Consider the following 18963-nt stretch of genomic DNA (forward strand, 5'->3'; position numbering starts at 1 on the left):
GTACGAAGAAAAGAGTAGTGGTTCTCTGGAGATAGAGGGACCTTGCTTCAAATCTTATTTCTGCCCCAACTTTTGTAGTCTTGGGCAAGTCATTGTACCTCAATTTCCTCTTTCATAAAATGAAGAGGTTAGATTAGATGGCTCTGAGTTTCCTTTTAGTTTGAAATCTAAGATCTTACGATATATTATTTCAATCATTTAGAAATTAGTCAAGTATTCGATTGGTTTTCAAAATCCACACTATTTTACATAAATATGAGTAACAGACTCTATCACACTTAACATTTTCTCCAAACTCTCATGAAGACCCCTCCAAAAAAGAAAGCAGTTCTAACTGGCCAGTGTACAGCTAAAAGCATAAGTTTATTTCCCTCAACAAACATCCATTACTAATTGTCAAAATGTTGAATAATTGTGAAGTTCTGTCAGGCTTCTCACAGGTAGGCTTGGCAACACAAGCAGTGGTGATGCTGGCACATAGCCTACAGGTTTGGTTCTGCTGCTAGGCATTATTATCATTAAAACAACAACAATAGCAAAACTGGTTCAGAGAAACAGGCATACCAATTGCCAGATGGCTGGTAGAGCCATTTGAAAGGAAAGAAGGGAGAATAGGCCCCAAAGCCAGACCTTCTTACCCCAAATTCATTGCTCTTTGCTCTACTATGCTTCTGATCTACTTTCTTCAGTAAGTTGCATTGCTGATTTACTAGCACTTTCTGCTTTCAAGTTTCCTCAAGGGGAATTCCCTGAACCAGTGAAATCACAGGACTTCTGTTTTAGTAGAAGAGCTTAAAATTTTGGTATTATTTTATTAGACATTCATAGGGATCTACATTGAGGTGAGGAGTTCTTGGTATATTTTGTTGCAGGTAGCTATTTGTAGGGTATTGCAATGGCAATGGTAATTCTAGGTAGGAATGATGGAAATTTTATTGGATAAAGAAAATTTTATTGGGTCAAACGAATATAGAAAAATATTTTATAGAGTAAGTCTACAACAAACACCACTTTTAGTTTTGAACACTCAATCTTATACTTAATAGTCTTCTGTTATGCACAGGATATATATGTAGTTATTTATAATATTCTTCACTTCATAAAGGCTGCAAGAAGTTGCAGTAAATTAGTTGAAAGTTGAAATAGGACAAATATGGCTTTCTTGTTCAGGCTTGAAGAAGGAAATAGCAAGCTAGACCTAATCTTTTTTAATACTTAATGTTAGGGAAAACAATTAATCATACTAGATAAAATATTCAGTTTTGATGTCCAAAAGGGAGATAGGCTGCCTCAGGCAACTGTGGGTTTCCCAACCCTAGAGGAATTCTAGTGTACCACAGATGACGAATTATCAGGCATGTTTCAGAGGGGATTCATATTCAGGGTCAAGTTTACCCCTACTTACTATTTCTAATGTAAAGGTAAAAACTAGATATAATCAAATTTTTTAAACTAAACATCTGATTTTTTAAAAAGGTAATTAGATTTGAAACCAAAAAAGAATGTTTGTCTGTTCTTTTTAATGTTCATTCTCTTTATTAAACTCCTAATTCAGTCTGGATTGCTTCACTTCATATATGTTCCATCTTCTTTCCCTATCAGAAACCTGACTCTGTCCAGAAGACCCTGCATCCCTGTATGTTCCTTCTCATGTTCCCAAAGACACAGGCCTGGAGGAATAGCCATAATCCTTACTCCTCACTGACACTTCCACTGAAATTCCTTTATCCACTTCCTTCAAAAGACTCTCCTCTTTCAAAGTTCAATCTATCCATCCAGTCTAGATTCCTACTGAAGTCTTCTACTAGCATACAATTCCTTCCTTCCTTCCTTATTTTTTTTCACGTAGCCTAACTCTGTTCTTAGACTTGGGGCTTTGATATACATGTTGCTATCACTGACTTCCTAACTCTATTATCTATACCTTCAACTCCACTTCAGTTAAGGTACAGGATGGTGAAACCACCCTTGTTCTTACTACTAAGGACAAGTATTCTGTCTAAACTACAGAACTTCGAAATTCCTCCTATTCTTTAACCTCTACCTCTGCTTCATTGTTACCAGGTACTTAATCACTGTATTCTGCCCTCTTTTCTAAACTCATTTCCTCTGCCATGGCCCTACTTTCTTTCTCTCAGGCTTGATCCAATGATTGTTCAGTTCAACTATACATTTTCCTCCAAATTTCTTGTCCCCTTATCCTGTCTTACCAAATGCCAACTACTCAAAAATCTTCACCAAATCCCTATTTCAGTTTCTTCAACTATAAAATCAGAGGGTTGAACTAGATGACTTTTGAGGTTGCTTCCAGCTCTAAATCTTTGAGGATTCCTCTAAACAAAATACAACATTCTTGATTTAGCGCTGAAAAGTTTCACTCTGGCATTTAAAGTCCTTAGCCTAATTCCATTAGATAGTGAGCTTCATTCTGGCAGGGCCCTTCTTTTGCAGTTCTTTTTTTTAAAGTTTATTCATTTAATTAATCAATTTAGAATATTTTTCCATAGTTACATGAATCATGTTCTTTCCCTCCTCTCCTCCCAACCCCCTCCTGTAAGCAAGGAGCAATTTCACTGGGTTTTACATGTGTCATTGATCGTGACCTATTTCCATATTATTAGTATTTTGCAGTTCTTTATTTCTCCAGACCTTAACACCGTGTTAGGCACACAACAGGTACTTAATGTTTATTGACTATTTTTTTCTGTTTATTGATGATTAATCCAAGTTTACAATACTTATAATATAAATAATATAATATAAATAAACTAACATAAGTTTATTTCCTGTTAGTACCATTCTTCTCTCCCCTGCTGCTACCACTACTTTACCTTTTAGTTAAATTAGTCTAGTAGCTATTCCCTAAATCTGACTTTCAGAATTATAGAAGCTAGCTCTCCTGTCTGGGCTGTCCTCCCTCTTCAATTCTGATTCTTAATGTCTAGTTTCATTCAAGACTTAACTCAGGTGTGACTTCCTATGAGAAGTCTTTCCTGATCCACTCCAATTTTTAGAGCTCTCTTCTTCTGAAATGATTTTCTATTTACTTATCAGTGCATAAGCTACAACTTTTTCTTTATAATGTAAGTTCCTGATGTCATGGATTGTTTTGTTTTTCTCTTTGAATCTCCAGTACTTTGCACATTTGAGTTAAATTACCAGTGAAAAAGTTACACAAATATTAAATAATGAAGGAAATGTAATAGATAATACAAAGGCTGTGAAATATGTTTATGATTATTTACTTACTGTGCACCTGCAGGGCAGAGAGCACTCATTATTCCAGATGCAGTTTAAATACAGTGTCCCAGAAGTCTTATAGAACTTTAAAGCTATTAAACTCCACAAAGACTTTTGGAATGCTCTGCATGTGGCTTTTGTTAGGTGAAAAAAAAGTTAAATGTTACTAACAATAACTACCATTTATATAACACTTTATTGAAAAGGGTTTTACATGTTATCTCATCTGGTCCTCACAACCCTGAGGATATGTGCTACTATTATCTCCATTTTATGGAAGAGAACTGAAGTTAAGATAAATTAAGGCAGCTACCTTGTATAAGGTCACAGAGCTGTTAAGCATGAGTCAGGATTTCAATTCAGGTCTTCCTGGCTCTCAGGTTCCATCCTTCCCCCTCCCTGTTGATTGTGATGCCTAATTATTACTAAGACACTTACTGATATAATGTGAACACATAGATTCATGTACCTATAGAATAACACATATGTGAAGAAATGAAGGCACCGCTGGTGTAATGAACTGGTTGAGGAGATGAGGCATATGCCAAGTTATTAACAGAAGTCTTCCTTGAAGAGTTTAATTTTTAGGTGAATATTAAAGACTGGAAGAGCATAGAATAGTATAGAGAAAAGGCAATCTGTTTAAAGAAACTGACTTTCCTTTAGATAAGTTAACATATCTCTCAACATGAGTAGTCCAGATGACTAACTAGAATAACAAGAATGACAAGTAGATGAGAATTTAGATCACCTGGCTCTCGTACCACTGACTGCCAAGGAGAGGAAAGCTTGGAATATAATAATCCAAAAGGCAAAAAGATAATGGTTTCAAACCAAAAATAACTTATCTGCCAAAGCTGAATATAATCTTACAAGGTGGAAATGGATCTTTAATTAAATAGAAGACTTCCAAATATTGCTGAAAAAGAGATCCAAATTAAGTAGATACTCTGAAATGCAAACACAGGAATCAAGAGAAGCATTGAAAAGCAAATACAAAGAATAATTAAAAAAGATTATACAACAATGAAGTAAGTATTCAAATCCTTGTGGGGGGAGAAAAAAATAAATCTCTCCTCAGAATCCTAATGTCTTTATAAGTCACAGAGGAAGTAATAAGTCAGAGGGCAGGGGAGCAATTTGATTTTGATAACCTTATGAGAATAAAGAGACAAGAGAATGAAAAAAATTAGGGAAGAAAGGAAGAGGAAGAAAGCTGAAGTCATATCATGTAATGGATTACATAAAAAGAAGACTAGACAAATATAAAGGGTGGGGAGAGGAGGCTGCACAAAAACCATGCTTTCATCTGTACTAACAAATGAGGATTGAATATAAACACAAAATTTGATGAACCAATATATTAAATTAGCAGATTAATTAGGGAAAGGGAGAAGGGAGAGGTTAATCATAAGCCAAGGCAAGGTAGGTAGTTGGAGTTAGAGTCAGAAAGACCTGAATTTAAATCCAGTCTTGGACAACTTACTAGTTGTATGAGTACAGGCAAATCACTTAACCCTATTTGCCTCCATTTTTTCTCATCTGTAAAATGAGCTGCAGAAGGAGATGGCAAATCATTTCCCAAGAAAACTCTACAGACAGGATTGAAATGACTGAAGAACAACAGTCCTAAGCAAAATAAACTATCTTTGAGAGTAGAATATAACAAGATAGTAAAGAAGAAAAAACATAATTAACAATTATAATTATGAATATGATTAAGATGAATTCAACTGTAAAATGGAGAGGGAAAGGGAAGGATGGATGAGAAAATGGAATCCAACAATACGTTGTCTTTAAGAAAAATTGAGATAGAAGGCTTCAATGAGAAGTAAATGCCGAGTAAAATCTGTTATGCTTTAGCTCAGGGGTCGGCAACGTATGGCTCTCGAGCCATATCTGGTTCTTTTGAGGGCCAGATATGGCTCTTTCTGCAGGAGCCATAAAGTCATTTTTTTTTTTCAGGCGCTGCTACAGGAGTGAGCACTGTGAGCACTGTACGGCTCTCACAAAATTACATTTTAAAAAATGTGGTGTTTATGGCTCTCATGGCCAAAAAGGTTGCCGACCCCTGCTTTAGCTAAATACATAAAAAAGAGCAGGAATAGCAATTATGATCTTGGATAAGGCAACAGTAAAAATAGACTTGATTAAATGTACCATAGATAATTAATATCAGTATTTAATATAAATGTAGCAATGGTAGCACATCTAAATATTTAAAGGAAAAGTTAATTGATGGAAGAAAATAGTAAAACTAAGGGAGTGCGGAATCTTTGTATTGTCAAGAATGTTTGGGTTGGGGGTACCTAAGTGGCACAATGGATAGAGAGAGTCAGATCTGTAGTTCAGAGGACCTAGGTTCAAATCTGGCCTCAGATTTGTGACCATGGGAAGTCACTTAACCCCTGTTTGCCTAGCCCTTGCCACTCTTTGTCTTAAAGCTGTTACTAAGACAGAAGGTAAAGGTGTCTAGGTCACTCCCAAATCAAGACACATTTAGTCAAAAGATAAATAAGAGAATTTTAGAAAAGTTAGGTATGAGATATTTTTGGTAATTACTTAGGAACATAAAGGAGTCCACATATTTCTTTATTGAATATAGTATGAAAATTCACAAAAAATGTAGAAAATAAACAAAAATTAATATCCTTCTCTAACCAGATTGAGACAAAAATTAGAAGAAAAGCTAGGGGCAGCTGGGTAGAGTGGATCTCATGCTCTTTCTGCTGTGCCTAGAAGATAAAGAATAGGGACTAATGGATCTGGAGTCAAGAAGACCAGAGTTCAAATCTGGCCTTATATAGTTGTAGTTCTGTGACCCTATCAATTAACCTCTATCTGCCTCAGTTTTCTCAACTATAAAAATAGGGATAATAATAGTACCTATTTCAAATAGTTCTTGTGAGGATCAAATGAGACAATATTTGCAAAGAACTTTGCAAAGTATCTGACATGTAACTTAATTATCAATTATTACTGCTTGGTTTTTTTTTTATCCCTTGAACTTACCACACTGCCTCATACATAGTAAGCTCTTACTAAATTCTTATTGACTTCACTACTTTGCATAAAGGGAGATTGTCAAATTTATAATTCAGGAAAAAAAATTTTTTTAAAGGTACTGGAATTTTCCTTGAGACTTAGTGGCCCAGGGGATTAAAGCTCAAACCACAGATGCAGTTTCTTGGTGGCCTAAGTACACAGCCAGCACATTGAGGAGTCAGGAGCTCCTCCTTTGGGCTTTGACCTGTAAACCAGCATGGCCAACTCAGAGGCAGGTAAGCTGCACCCCAGTGAATCAAAAGTATGGCTTTGTTAAATAGTCCTTCTGTGTTATGCTAAGTAAGCTCCTAATGTCTATGTGATCTAGATAGAAAAGTTTACATTATAAACAACTTAAAGAAATATGTAAGAAAATAACCTATCAAATCAATGAGAAGAAATATTCATAACCAAAGAAGAGAGAGGATGACAGAAAATAAAAATAGTGATTATATAAAAATTTTGCACAAACAAATCTAATAAAGCTAAGATTAAAAGGGAAACAATTAACTGAAAAAATATTTGTAACATGTATCCCATTTTCAAGATATATTAAAAAGTGTTTAAAATTTATAAGAATGAGAGTCAATCCTCAAGTAATAAGTGGCTTTAGGACATAAACAGGCATTTCTCAAGAGAAGAAATGCTGGCTATCTATAGGCTACCAAAATTAATGTAATTCTGAGGTTTTACTTCTTGCCCATTAGACTAGTAAAGATGACAAAAGAAGGAAAATAATCAGTGTTAGGGAGATAGCAGGAAAACACTTTGGGAAGGATTATAACTGTTCTGAAAAGCAATTTAGAATTATACACAAAAAGCTATTAAAAAGTATATGCCCGGGGCAGCTGAGTAGTTCAGTGGATTGAGAGTCAGGCCTAGAGACAGGGAGGTCCTAGATTCAATCCGGCCTTGGACACTTCCCAGCTGTGTGACCCTGGGCAAGTCACTTGACACCCATTGCTTACCCTTACCACTCTTCCACCTAGGAGTCATTACACAGAAGTTAAGGGTTTAAAAAAAAAAAGTATATGCCCTTTTACTCGGCTATATCCCTGCTAAGTTTATACCCAAAAGAGATCAAAGAAAGAAGAAAAGATCCTATCTATACAAAATATTTATAGCATCTCTTTCTGTGGTTGGAAAAAATAGGTTGATGTCCATTAATTGGGGAATGGATGAACAAATTATGATATATAAATATCGTGGAATACTATTGTGCTGCAAAAAATGAGGCAACTGATTTTTCAAAGAAACACAGAAAGATTTGTATGAATTGATACAGCATGAAGTGAGTAGAATGAGAAGAATGATATACTCTTAACATCAATAGTATTAAAGTGAACAATTTATAAGTCTCATATAAATTGATAAAGAATGAAATGAACAGAATTTGGCCTGTAAATTAGATCAGTCTAATGTTTTATTAGAATGATGCTTCTGCTGATGTCTCCATGGGTCTATCTCCTTTTTAATATTCTTTATTAACATAACTTCCATTTAGCCCCAAATGGTTGGTAACTGATAGAACATATTTTACCTAGATTAGTAGGTACTTAATAAATGTTGGCTGAACTCAATTAATGAATCAACAGTCATTTTATAAAGGGTGACTAAAAACAGTCCCTTCCTTCAAAGAGTTTACATCTTGGTAGGGAGAAAACAATTATGTAAATAGGTACACACAAGATATATACAGAGTAGATAGAAGGTTGCCTTAGTAGGGAAGGCTCTAGCATCTGGGGAAAACAGTAAAGGCCTACTGTAGAAGGAGACATGTTAGCTGAAGAAGCTGAGCAGAAAGCAGTTAGAGATTATATGACAAAGGTAAGGAGGGAGAGTATTCCAGGTGTGGGATATTGTCAGTGCAGAGGCAAGGAGACAAGAGAGGAGATGTTGTGTGAGAGGAACAGAAACAAGGCCTATAAGGCTGGCCCAAAGGGTTTGTAGAGGACAGTACTTTTAATAAGGGGCCAAGAAAGGTAGGATGGGGCCAGGCTATAGGAGCTAAAGGGGGTGCTAAGGAATCACAGGAGTTTAGAGAACAAGTGGGAGTGGGGAGGACATGGTCAGACTTAGGCTTTAGGAAAATAATTTTGCCACTTGTATGGAAGACAAGTTGGAAAAAAGGTAGGGAGATAAATCAGCAGAAATTCACAGATTACTAGAAACCTGGCTTTCAAACACTGTTAGTCTCCCACCAAAGGGCTTTTCTCTTCTAACATAGGAACTGTACCAATGCAAGGTACCAATTTATACCAACTGTACCAGTCTGTCAAGATTATAGGCTGCCTAGATAAGTCTACTACAAAAATTCTAGACTAGAACTTAAAAAATAGCTTGCGTTGATCCAAGACCAGTAAAAGGAATAAGTAACACTGAAGCCAATTTTGACATAAAACAACCAATGCCAAAAAACATAATAAATTAACTGCTCAGGGATTTGTTTTTCCTGTGTTGCTTCAATGGTGGCTTTTTTTGTGTGTGTGTATGTGTGTGTCAGATTTACTTACAGGCTGAAGATAGGACAGAACATAGAAGACAATCAGGTTATCCAAAAAATAAAGGAAGGCAGGAATGGACCACTTCATATAATGGTAGAGTTCTCTCCAAGAAGCACATCCAAAATCTTTACACTGATAGCCCTCTACAGGAAAAGATAAAATGGATATGGAACTGGTATTAGTGGAAATTATCAAAATTTTAGATGAAAAGACAAAACGAGATTTCATTTCTAAAAATGCTTTGTTAAAAAAGGATTTATGAATCTGTCTAAATGAATGTTGAATAATTTTAGAAAATAAAGGATAATAATGAATATAGCCAAGAATGTAAATATTTTATATCACACTAGTTGAGATACCTCTTCCCTGCCCTTGGGGAACATAGTGAAAATGATGACCATAATTTCTGTTTACTTGAGATCCTGGAAGTAACAAAGAGGGAGATACAGGAATACGTATGTGTTTTGGTTTTACAGCCATTGGCATAAGACTAAAAAGGAAGAATACAATAAGCTAGAAGAAAAGGTCAAATATTTAGAATAAAAACATATTTTCTCTTTGTGTTCTTAAAAATATGGATTAGATGTCAAATTTCAACTCACCTCTGCACACTAAAGAAAACTAACCTTAAAGGCTACCTTTAAAGGAAGGTATAAAGTTGGCACGCAGTGCAAGTAATGCATAAAAGTACACAAATTTCATGCATTTTTTAATTTTTTTCCATCAGAATTTGAGATTAAGAAGTTTGGTCTAATATGGAAAAAGATCCCTAAATGTAATGAAGTGTGTTTAACAAAGTTTTCTTTCAGGGATAACTCTTAAAAATATGCTTATTTATATTAAGCCTCACAATTGAAGCTTACTAGATGCAGGAGAATAGATTCAATACATAACTTTCTAATGATCCATGAATCCATTAGAATGGGATGCCCCTTCCCCCAACAAAGATTGCTTAGTTGATAAAATCCTTGGAAGTTTGGGGAGGACCAAAAGGTTAAATGACCAGGCTAGAGTCACACAGCTAATATATGTTAAAAGTAGCATTTGAATCTGGATTCCAAGACTGGCACTCTATCCACTAATGCCTTTTCAGAGCTAATACTGTACAGAAAATATACATATATATATATATGTTGTGATATGGCATGCATTCACAACATAAATAGCATAAGCAGCACAATTAGGTAACAGGATTAAATCAAGAAGCATTTATTAAATGCCTTTTTCTTTCCTTCTTTCCTTATTTCATTCGTTCCTTCCTTCCATGTGAAATATCACACAGACTATCAGCATTAGTTGGTATACTGGTGACTTTTGCTGATCTTTTCCGTTCTTCCATTCTGAAAAAATTCTATGTTACAAAGGATGACTTGCTGAGGAGGAGGAACATATTCAGAAATGAAGGTGATTTGTATATTTATATACTGGATGTAGATCAAAAAATTGGGGGGATACAAAGACAAAATGAAACAGATCTTGCAAGGAGCCTACTTAGGAGACAGCATGTACACATGTATCTACAAATATGTAAATATACGCACATTTATAGAGCTGCAAACTGTACCACAACAAAAATCCACACACTATTAAAAGAAACGGGGACTATCACTCTAAGGTAATTAAAAATATTAATATATCCTCACCAAAAAAGGAAGAAGAGTTTCAACAAACATTCTAAGAACATGTGATATGCAGATCAATAATCTACTGAAATACTAATGGAATATAAGCTGAGCAAAAGTAAAAGCTGATAACAACTACATGCCACTGGATTTGTTGAATGTAATCTAAAAATTATTTTGCTCTGAAAGCCTATGAAATGGCTAAGACTCAAGAATGAAGTCAAAATGCCCACTATGGACAATATCCATGTGATTTCAGACAACAATATGCTGACAAAGAAACATCAAACAAATGAATGAACTATGCAAATTTTTGACAGCAATTAAATACCAGGTGATTGCCACCAGAAATTGAACAAGGATTTGTCCTTAAGGAGTCTAGACTTAGTGATGAATGTTGATTATTAAGGAAATAGTAGAAATTAAGTAGCATACCACTACAGGTTTAAAAAAATGAGCATCTATTAAATATCCTAGGCTATGTTACTAGCTATTAAAATTATACATGGTAATCTTTCATTGACTGACAGATTACAAATCCCCAAAGTCTAATACAGATTTCAAAATATCCTGAAGAACTTAATCAATAGCCCTTATTGTAAAAATAAACTATTATCACAGACTTAACTGTTGCCCACAATCATCCAGAAATAATATTGATCCAAAGAAACTTAAAAATAAAATTTTAGATAGAGCTAAACCACATCAAATACTAATATTTTCCAAATTAAGTGAATGAAAAGCACATAGACCTAGTATAGAAGATCAAAATTATATGGGAGCAGGATGAGGTACGTGTTATTATTGTTGTCCCATCTACTACCAAAGTTGTTCCAAGGATGCTTTCAGTAAGCAGAGAGGGTAAACTTACACAGTAATATTTTTATTAAACTCTAAAAAGAAGTTACTTTATCCACCTCTGAAATTGTAGATAAAACATTAAATACAAAAAATAATTGTAAGATATTTACTTGTCCCATGTCCAACAGAAAAAGATGAGAAAAGCCAATTGTTAAAAATAATTACTGGGTATGAGAGGCCAACCAGGCCTAGAGGTGGGAAGTCCTGGGTTCAAATATGACCTCAGACACTTCGTAGCTGTGTGACCTGGGCAAGTCACTTAAACCCCCACTGCCTAGCCCTTACCACTCTTCTGCCTTGGATATAATACACATTATTTATTCTAAGATGGTAGGTAATGGTTTTTAAAAAATAATTGCTCATATGTATATAGCTAATTAGTCTTTGACCACTGTAGCATTTTCATAATTCTCTCTGCTTCCAGTTTTGCCCTTTTTGAATCTATCCCTCAAGAGCTATAGAAGCTTTCTTTGTGGTGGCAAAGAACTGGAAATTGAAGGAATTCCTATCAACTGGAGAATGGCTAAGTTGTGACATATGATTTTGAAGGCTTACTATTGCACTATAAAAAATGATAAATAGGCCAATTAAAAAAAAACCCACGGACAGACCTACAAGAAAATATGAAGAGTGAAAAAAACAGAACCAAGAGAACATTACATATAACAACAGATAAATTGTTTGAAGAATGACTTGTGTACATCTACCTCCAGAGAAAGAATTGATAAACAGAAATGAGTAAACCACAGTTTTATGTATTCAGATATCTTTTTGTCAAATGATACCTTCTCTAATAGGGGAAGAAGAAAGGGAGTTAACTGGGTATTTTAATGTAACAATAAACATACATAAACTAAAAAAAATGATATTCTTGTTTTTCCCCTGTGGATTTTTCTTTAATTTAATCTTTTCTCCAATACATATGAAAATAATTTCCAAAGTCCTGAATCTTCTGCCTCCCTTCCTCTCCACCTCCCAAACCCTTCCACCTTGAGATGGTAGGCAATCTCATATAGATTTTACATGTGCAATCATGTAAAACATTTTCCCATATTAATCCTTTTATGGAAGGAAACTTGAAGAAAGAGAAAAAAGTTTGCATTGTTCTGGATTCAGATTCTATCAATTCTTTTTCTCTAGAAGCAGACAGCATATTTTATCATGAGTCCTTTGGAATAGTTTCAGATCATTGCATTGCTGTGAATTGCCAAGTTATTCATAGTTGTTCATTGTACAGTGTTCCTGTCACTGTGTACTATGTTCTCCTGGTTCTGATTATTTCACTCTGCTTTAGTTCATATAAGTCTTTCCAAGTTTTTCTGAGTTCCTCCCACTTGTCATTTCTTACAGCACAATAATATTCCATTACAATCATATACCATAATTTACTCGGACATTGCCCAATTGTTGGGTACCCTCTCACTTTCCAATTCTTTGCTCCCACAAAAAGAACTACTTTTAATAGTTTTGTACCTATAAATCCTTCCCCTTTTTCAAACTGATATTCTTAAAGCATGGTTCCGATCCTTTCAAGTTCAGGAAACTTCAAGGGGGAAGAAGCATATTAATATATATTTCTCTGTTTGATAATTAAAATTCCTTAGAATATGGCTCCAATTTATCTTTCACAGTTATTTCCAAGGATCTTTTTTTTTTCTGATCTATTCATTCTACATCTCACCCAAAGAGATCTCAGACTTCACATAGTTTCCCATATACAAGCCTTTGTACAAGATACTCCCCAAGACTAGAATGCAGAACATTCTTCCTCCTCAGTTTTGCTGCTTGAAATCTCTAATTCCCCTAAAGGGGAGCTACCTTTGATATGAGGCCTTCCTTGATAACCTCAATTTTAAGCATTATCCTCTCTAGCCTGAAAAAAATTATTTTTCAATTTCTTCATAGTTATTTTATACTTCTAGTGCATATTTATGTATACACTCACAGAAAAAAATAGAACATTTATATAATTGTTTCCTGCTAGCATAAATTAAGTTTCTTGAGGGAAGGGACTAATTTTTTTTCATTTTTGTCTTTTGTGTCCACATGGCAAGTACTTCCTAAATGTTTGATACTCATTTAACAGAGCAAGTCACTAACCTGCCCTGGCCCTCAGTTTCTCCATTTGTAGTGAGGTTGGGTGAGATAACTTCTAAGGTTCCTTCAAACTCTGATGCTGATTCTAACCTGACAATGATGACCTGATGACAAGACTTGTAGGAATGGATGTCCCTTACCTTTCTTCACAGCCCATAGTGCCACAGCCACACAAAAGATCAGCTTCACAAATTCTGAACACATGTTGACCGTTGTGGGAAGATAATCATATTTATTCTCTGAAGGGGAATAGAGAGGAATTTGGCATTAATATAGTAATTAATTTGATAAATGTACTATGAAGCAATTATAAATGAACTTCTAGAGAAACACTGTTTTGTAGACAATTTGTAAAATTGTAATATATCTGAGAGTTCATGTAGCATTTGTCATGAAAACTATATGAGACAGAGAGCACGAATATTATTATTCCCATTTATAGATGAAGAAACTGAGGTTTAACCATTAATAAGCATTTATTAAAATCATATTATGTGTCAGGCATTGTGCCAAATGGTGAGTTATACAATAAAAGGCAAAAATGTCATTTCTACTCTCCAGGGGCTCATGTTCTAAAGAGAGGGAAACAATAGGCAAAAAAAATTATGCACACAAAATAAATGCAGTGTAAGTGTAAGTTGATCTCAGAAGGGGATAGGAGGTGAAGAGAAGAGGTACAGGAAAAAAGTCTCCAGAAAAAGGTGGGATTTAAACTTAGCTTAGGTGGAAACCAGAGAATCCTAGAGGCAGAGGTGAGAAGGGAGAACATTTCAGGCATGGGGGGAGAAGGGGCAGCCAGTGAAAAGATTCAGTCAGGAGATGAAGCATCTTTTCCAAAGAACAATGCAGCTAGATTATAGAGTTCACAGGGAGGAATAAAGTATAAGAAGACTGGAAAGGTAAAAAGGGCTCAGCTTGTAAAAGGTTTTAAAAGCCAATAAGAGTCTTTTGCATTTGATGCAGAAGTAATAGGGAGCCACTGCAGTGTATACTAAGTAGGGTAGTACCTGGTCAGAACCATGCTTTAAGAAAATCTCTTTGAATGGCTGACTGAGCTTTGAAAGGGCTGGAGAGGGGAAAGGAAAATCGACCAGAAATTATTATAATAGTTTACGTGAGGTGATGCAGATTTGTATCAGGTTGACAATTATGTGAGTGAAGAGAAGGGGATCTGTACAATAGATGTTATAAAGCTTAAAATGACAAGATGTGAGATAGACAAGGCAGTTATGAAGGAGGTGATGTTGGCATCAAAGTTGTGACTCTGTGTTTCTAGGCAGATGGTGGTGCCTTCCACAGTAATGGGGAAGGATCCCCAGGTTACTCCTATTCTGAACTGCTCTACTTCCTCACCCTTGGAATAACTGCAACCTGAGGCTTGCTCTCCTGTCTGGAATATTCCTAGCCAGGATTATCATTTTTTAGGCTAGACCTAGACAAGTTCTCTTTACCTGATTTTCAGCTCCTTTTTATGTGTTGTCTTCCTCCATCAAAGTATGCTCTTCTTTTTTTTTTTTTAAACCCTTATCTTCCATCTTAGCGTCAATACTGTGTATTGGCTCCAAGGCAGAAGAGTGGTAAGGGTAGGCAATGGGGGTCAAGTGACTTGCCCAGGGTCACACAGCTGGGAAGTGTCTGAGGCCAGATTTGAACCTAGGACCTCCCGTCTCTAGGCCTGGCTCTCAATCCACTGAGCTACCCAGCTGCCCCCTCAAAGTATGCTCTTCTTGATAGTAGAAATAGTAGTCTTATTTTCTTGCATTTGTTATCCCTAGAATTTGGTCCAGTGCCTAGCACATAGAAAGAACTTAATAGATGTTTTATCCTTTCTTTCTTTCCTTTTTTTTTTTAAAGGCAAAAGGGAAGTCCAGGAGAGAGGAAGGTTTAAGGAGAAAAATAATTAGTTCTATTTTGGACATGCTGAGTTTAAGGTTTCTACAGGACATCCAATTCAGTATATCCAAAAGGCAGGTGATTTGAGCTTAGAAGAGGGGTCAGGGCTTGCTAAGTAAATCTGGAAAACATTAGCATAGAGATGGCAAGTGAGTTCATGGAATGGATGAGGTCAACAAATGGCATGGGAAGGAGAAAGGAAGGCAGCCTAGGACAGAATCTTGTCATCCAAAAGTATAGATATAAAAATGTCTTTTCTCTGTGCTTTCCTCAAACACCCCTTCTCCCAATTCAAAAACTCAAGTGGTTTCCTATTATCTCCAGGATCAAATATAAAATTCTCTGTTGGCATTCAAAGCCCTTCATAGTCTACCACTCATTCTTCCTGCCTCCCCATTGTTCCAGCCTTCTTACACCTTCCTTTCCTCCTTCCCCTCCTATGTACTCTGAGATCCAAAGATTGGACTCCTGATTATTTCTCTCACAATACTGTACTGTCTTTCTCCTAACTAAACATTTTCATGGCTGTACCCTGGTCCTTTTTATTGCTGCCTCCTTCTTTCAAGTCATAGCTAAAATCTCACCTACCAGAAGTCTCTTTCAATCCTTAATTCTCCTTCTATTGAAGTATGCACTGTTTCTCTTATATATAGACTGTTTTACATAGTTGTCTATATGTTGTCTCCCCAAATAGATTTTGAGTTTTTTGAGGGTAATATTGGCTTTTGTCTTCCTTTGTATCTTCAGTACTTAGTATAGTGCCTGGCATGTAATGGGCCCTTAATAAATGTTTGTTCACTAATAAACATCTACTTGAAAAGCATGAATCAGAAAAGTAGGGTAAGAACTAGGTAATTTCATAAAAACCTAGAGAAGAGAGAGTTTCCAGGAGGAGAGGGTGATTGATTATGTTAAAAGCTACAAAGAGATTAAGATTTGACAATTAGGAGATCATTGATAACTTTGGAAAGAGCAGTTTCAGATTAATGAAAAGGGGTGCGAGAATGCAGGGGATTTAGAAATGAGTGAAAGGAGAAGTGGATATATTTAATGTGGGTAGTTTTCTCAAGGAGATTAGCTACGAAGATGAAAGATACAAAATGATAGTAGAGATGTTGAGATCAAATGACTTGTCTATGGAAAGGTGTAGTAAATCCAGCTATATAACTAGCAAGTCAATTTTTAAAAATTAATTTTTATTAAATTGTTACTGTGAGCATTTACATCCCAGAAATCTGCAGTTGCTACAATCAGGGCTTGATTTATTGTTTTGTTGATTGTCTAGACTTAATGAAGTACTACTATTGCCAAATAAACCTAAAACTTTGATTGATTGCATCCTTTTTTTTTTCCAGAGACTCTGTTGCCAGCACACCCCTATATTGCTCCATAAACATTGTTTGAATGCAGGAATGCAGTAGAAGGCTCAGGGAATGAAGTCATTATCACAATGAAAGTCTGGAGACTGTAGAGTATTACTAATAATTATAATAATGGGCACTTGTATAGGACATTAAGATTTGCAAAGTGCTTTAAATTCATTATCTTGTTTGAATTTCACAATACCCTTGTATCTGTGTCACAGAGAGTTAAATACCACAACTGGGAACCATATCCAGGGTCTCCAAATTCCTGGTCAATGCTTTTTCCCCACTTGGAGACAAAAGAGATAGGTTTCAGCCCTGGGTCCATTACTTATTCTGAGAAATAGAATGACAGAATTGGAAAGATGCTGGACTTGAAGTCAGGAATGCCTGGGTTCTAATTCCACCTTTGGCATTTATTAGCTGGGTAATGACAGAAAAGTAAATCACTCTTTGAGATTCAGTTTTCCCATCTATACATTGGGGATAATAATACCTAGTGTACTTACCTCTTTGTTATTATTGTGAGAATTTTTTAGTATCAGTGGATTAAAGTTATATAACTGCATATATGTGACCTTATAATAATTATTATACTATAATATTATATTCTAACCAGAGAAGATAGGATAAAGTTTGCACCACCAGGACTTTACTTAGACACATATCCTAAAGAATTTTATAATCTCTAATTCATTACATTCACATATCTACTCTCTCTCTCTATCCTCTTCAAATATTTTTCACCTAAAAGTATTCTTCCTTTTTCTTGTACTCTATTTTGTTTTTTTTTTCTGTCAATATTTTGCAAACTGGTTTCAGCCATGGTCAATTTTTCATGTGTCTTCTTCATTCGACTCTATTTTTAATATGTCTTCTCCATGAATCAAATTTCTTACCAACAGAGATTATGCCTTATTACATATACATATATGACACATATATATGTATATGCATATAACATATATACCTTTAATGGAAGATTTTCAAGCATTTCTGACGAAAAGATCAGAACTGTGTAGGACCTCTGAAATACAAACACAAGGGTCCAGAGAAAACTAGAAAGGTAAAATTATTTGTGCAACCAGAAGCAGTTGTATGATGATATGATATGAACATACTAATGGGGGAAACCAATGCCCCTCCAGAATCTAATATCTTTAAAGGGTATTGAGGGAGTTAAACATGAAAAACAGAAATAGAGTGGGGTGGGTGGATTGGTCCTGTGCTAAGGTCTTGATGAAAGGAAAGAGAAAGATTAGTGCAAATTTGCTTTCATAATTGTACTTGAGAGTATACAAACTTTTAATTCATTTTGGATACACACACAAACTGCTATAGAGATACATCAAACCTATCAAGGAAACAAAACAGGGATGGGGAGGGGGTTAAAAGGGAGGATAATATTGGGTAAGAATAATCAAAAGGAAAACAAACTTCCTGACCAGAGGTTTAAAAGGAAGGAAAAAGAAAAGGAAAAAACTAGAACCTAAAGGAATGTAAAGAAGTATCTCTACAAAATGGAGATTTGTGGCTTCATAAAGAATTTTCTTTTTTTTTGTCATGTGTTATGAAAGTGCCTTTTTGATGTTTAAATTCAGAATGATTTTTTAAAAAAAATTCAGATATTAGCAACATGGACCACATAAACTGGTTACTGTTCCATATTTGGCTATTAACCCAACCAATCAGGGACCCTATAACAGATAACAAATATAGTTTAATAAGGCAAAAATTAATATGAATATACCTCATCACAATATTCAGCAATTTCATTTTACAAGGGATGATTTTAGTTCCATGTTACACATAAGGAAACTGAAGACAGATGTGATTCATGCTGAAAATGAGCCACTGGCAGCACTAGGAACAGAATATAGGTTTCTAGAATTACAGTACAAATATTAACATACCTTCATTGGCTGAGAATTTCATCAACAGAATACGACTTGAACTTAAAGTCACAAACATGGCCCCCAGTAGACTTGTGTAAGCCACTGATGTAATTCGTGGTCTAGGCCAACTGCAGCATTTGCCTTCCATCCTGATGTCTGATCTGTCTGGCTTTTTGTAGCCTTTAACAAAGCAAAACCTTCATAAGCAAAAATTCAATGTTAGAAAATGGGCAAGCAAATAATTTGTTAGAACTTATGGTACTTTTCTAAGGCTTATTATACATTTTTTCCCTGACACTCTTAATTTGAAGTCATCTGTACATGACATGCCACTTCCCACTTCTGTTCCTTTGCACAGGCTATGTCCCAGGCCAGAAAGCTCTCTCTCCTCACCTCTATTTCTAGATCACCTAGTTCCCTTCAAGTTTACCTCAAATATTAC

At 35.3% G+C, this 18963-nt stretch overlaps 1 protein-coding gene across 1 annotated transcript in view; it reads right to left on the reverse strand.

Moving 5' to 3' along the window:
• Positions 1–18669, reverse strand: part of SLC35A5 (solute carrier family 35 member A5) — a 33590-nt gene extending 14921 nt beyond the window's left edge. Inside the window, exons 1-3 of the mRNA XM_044666780.1 lie at positions 18540–18669; positions 13510–13608; positions 8799–8932 (exon numbers count right to left, since the gene is read on the reverse strand). Of these exons, the coding sequence (XP_044522715.1) occupies positions 8799–8932; positions 13510–13608; positions 18540–18669 (363 nt within the window). The remainder of the gene's footprint in view (positions 1–8798; positions 8933–13509; positions 13609–18539) is intronic.
• Positions 18670–18963: the final 294 nt, after the last annotated feature.

Source organism: Gracilinanus agilis, chromosome 3 (assembly GCF_016433145.1).
Source record: "Gracilinanus agilis isolate LMUSP501 chromosome 3, AgileGrace, whole genome shotgun sequence".
NCBI classification, from domain to species: Eukaryota; Metazoa; Chordata; class Mammalia; order Didelphimorphia; family Didelphidae; genus Gracilinanus; species Gracilinanus agilis.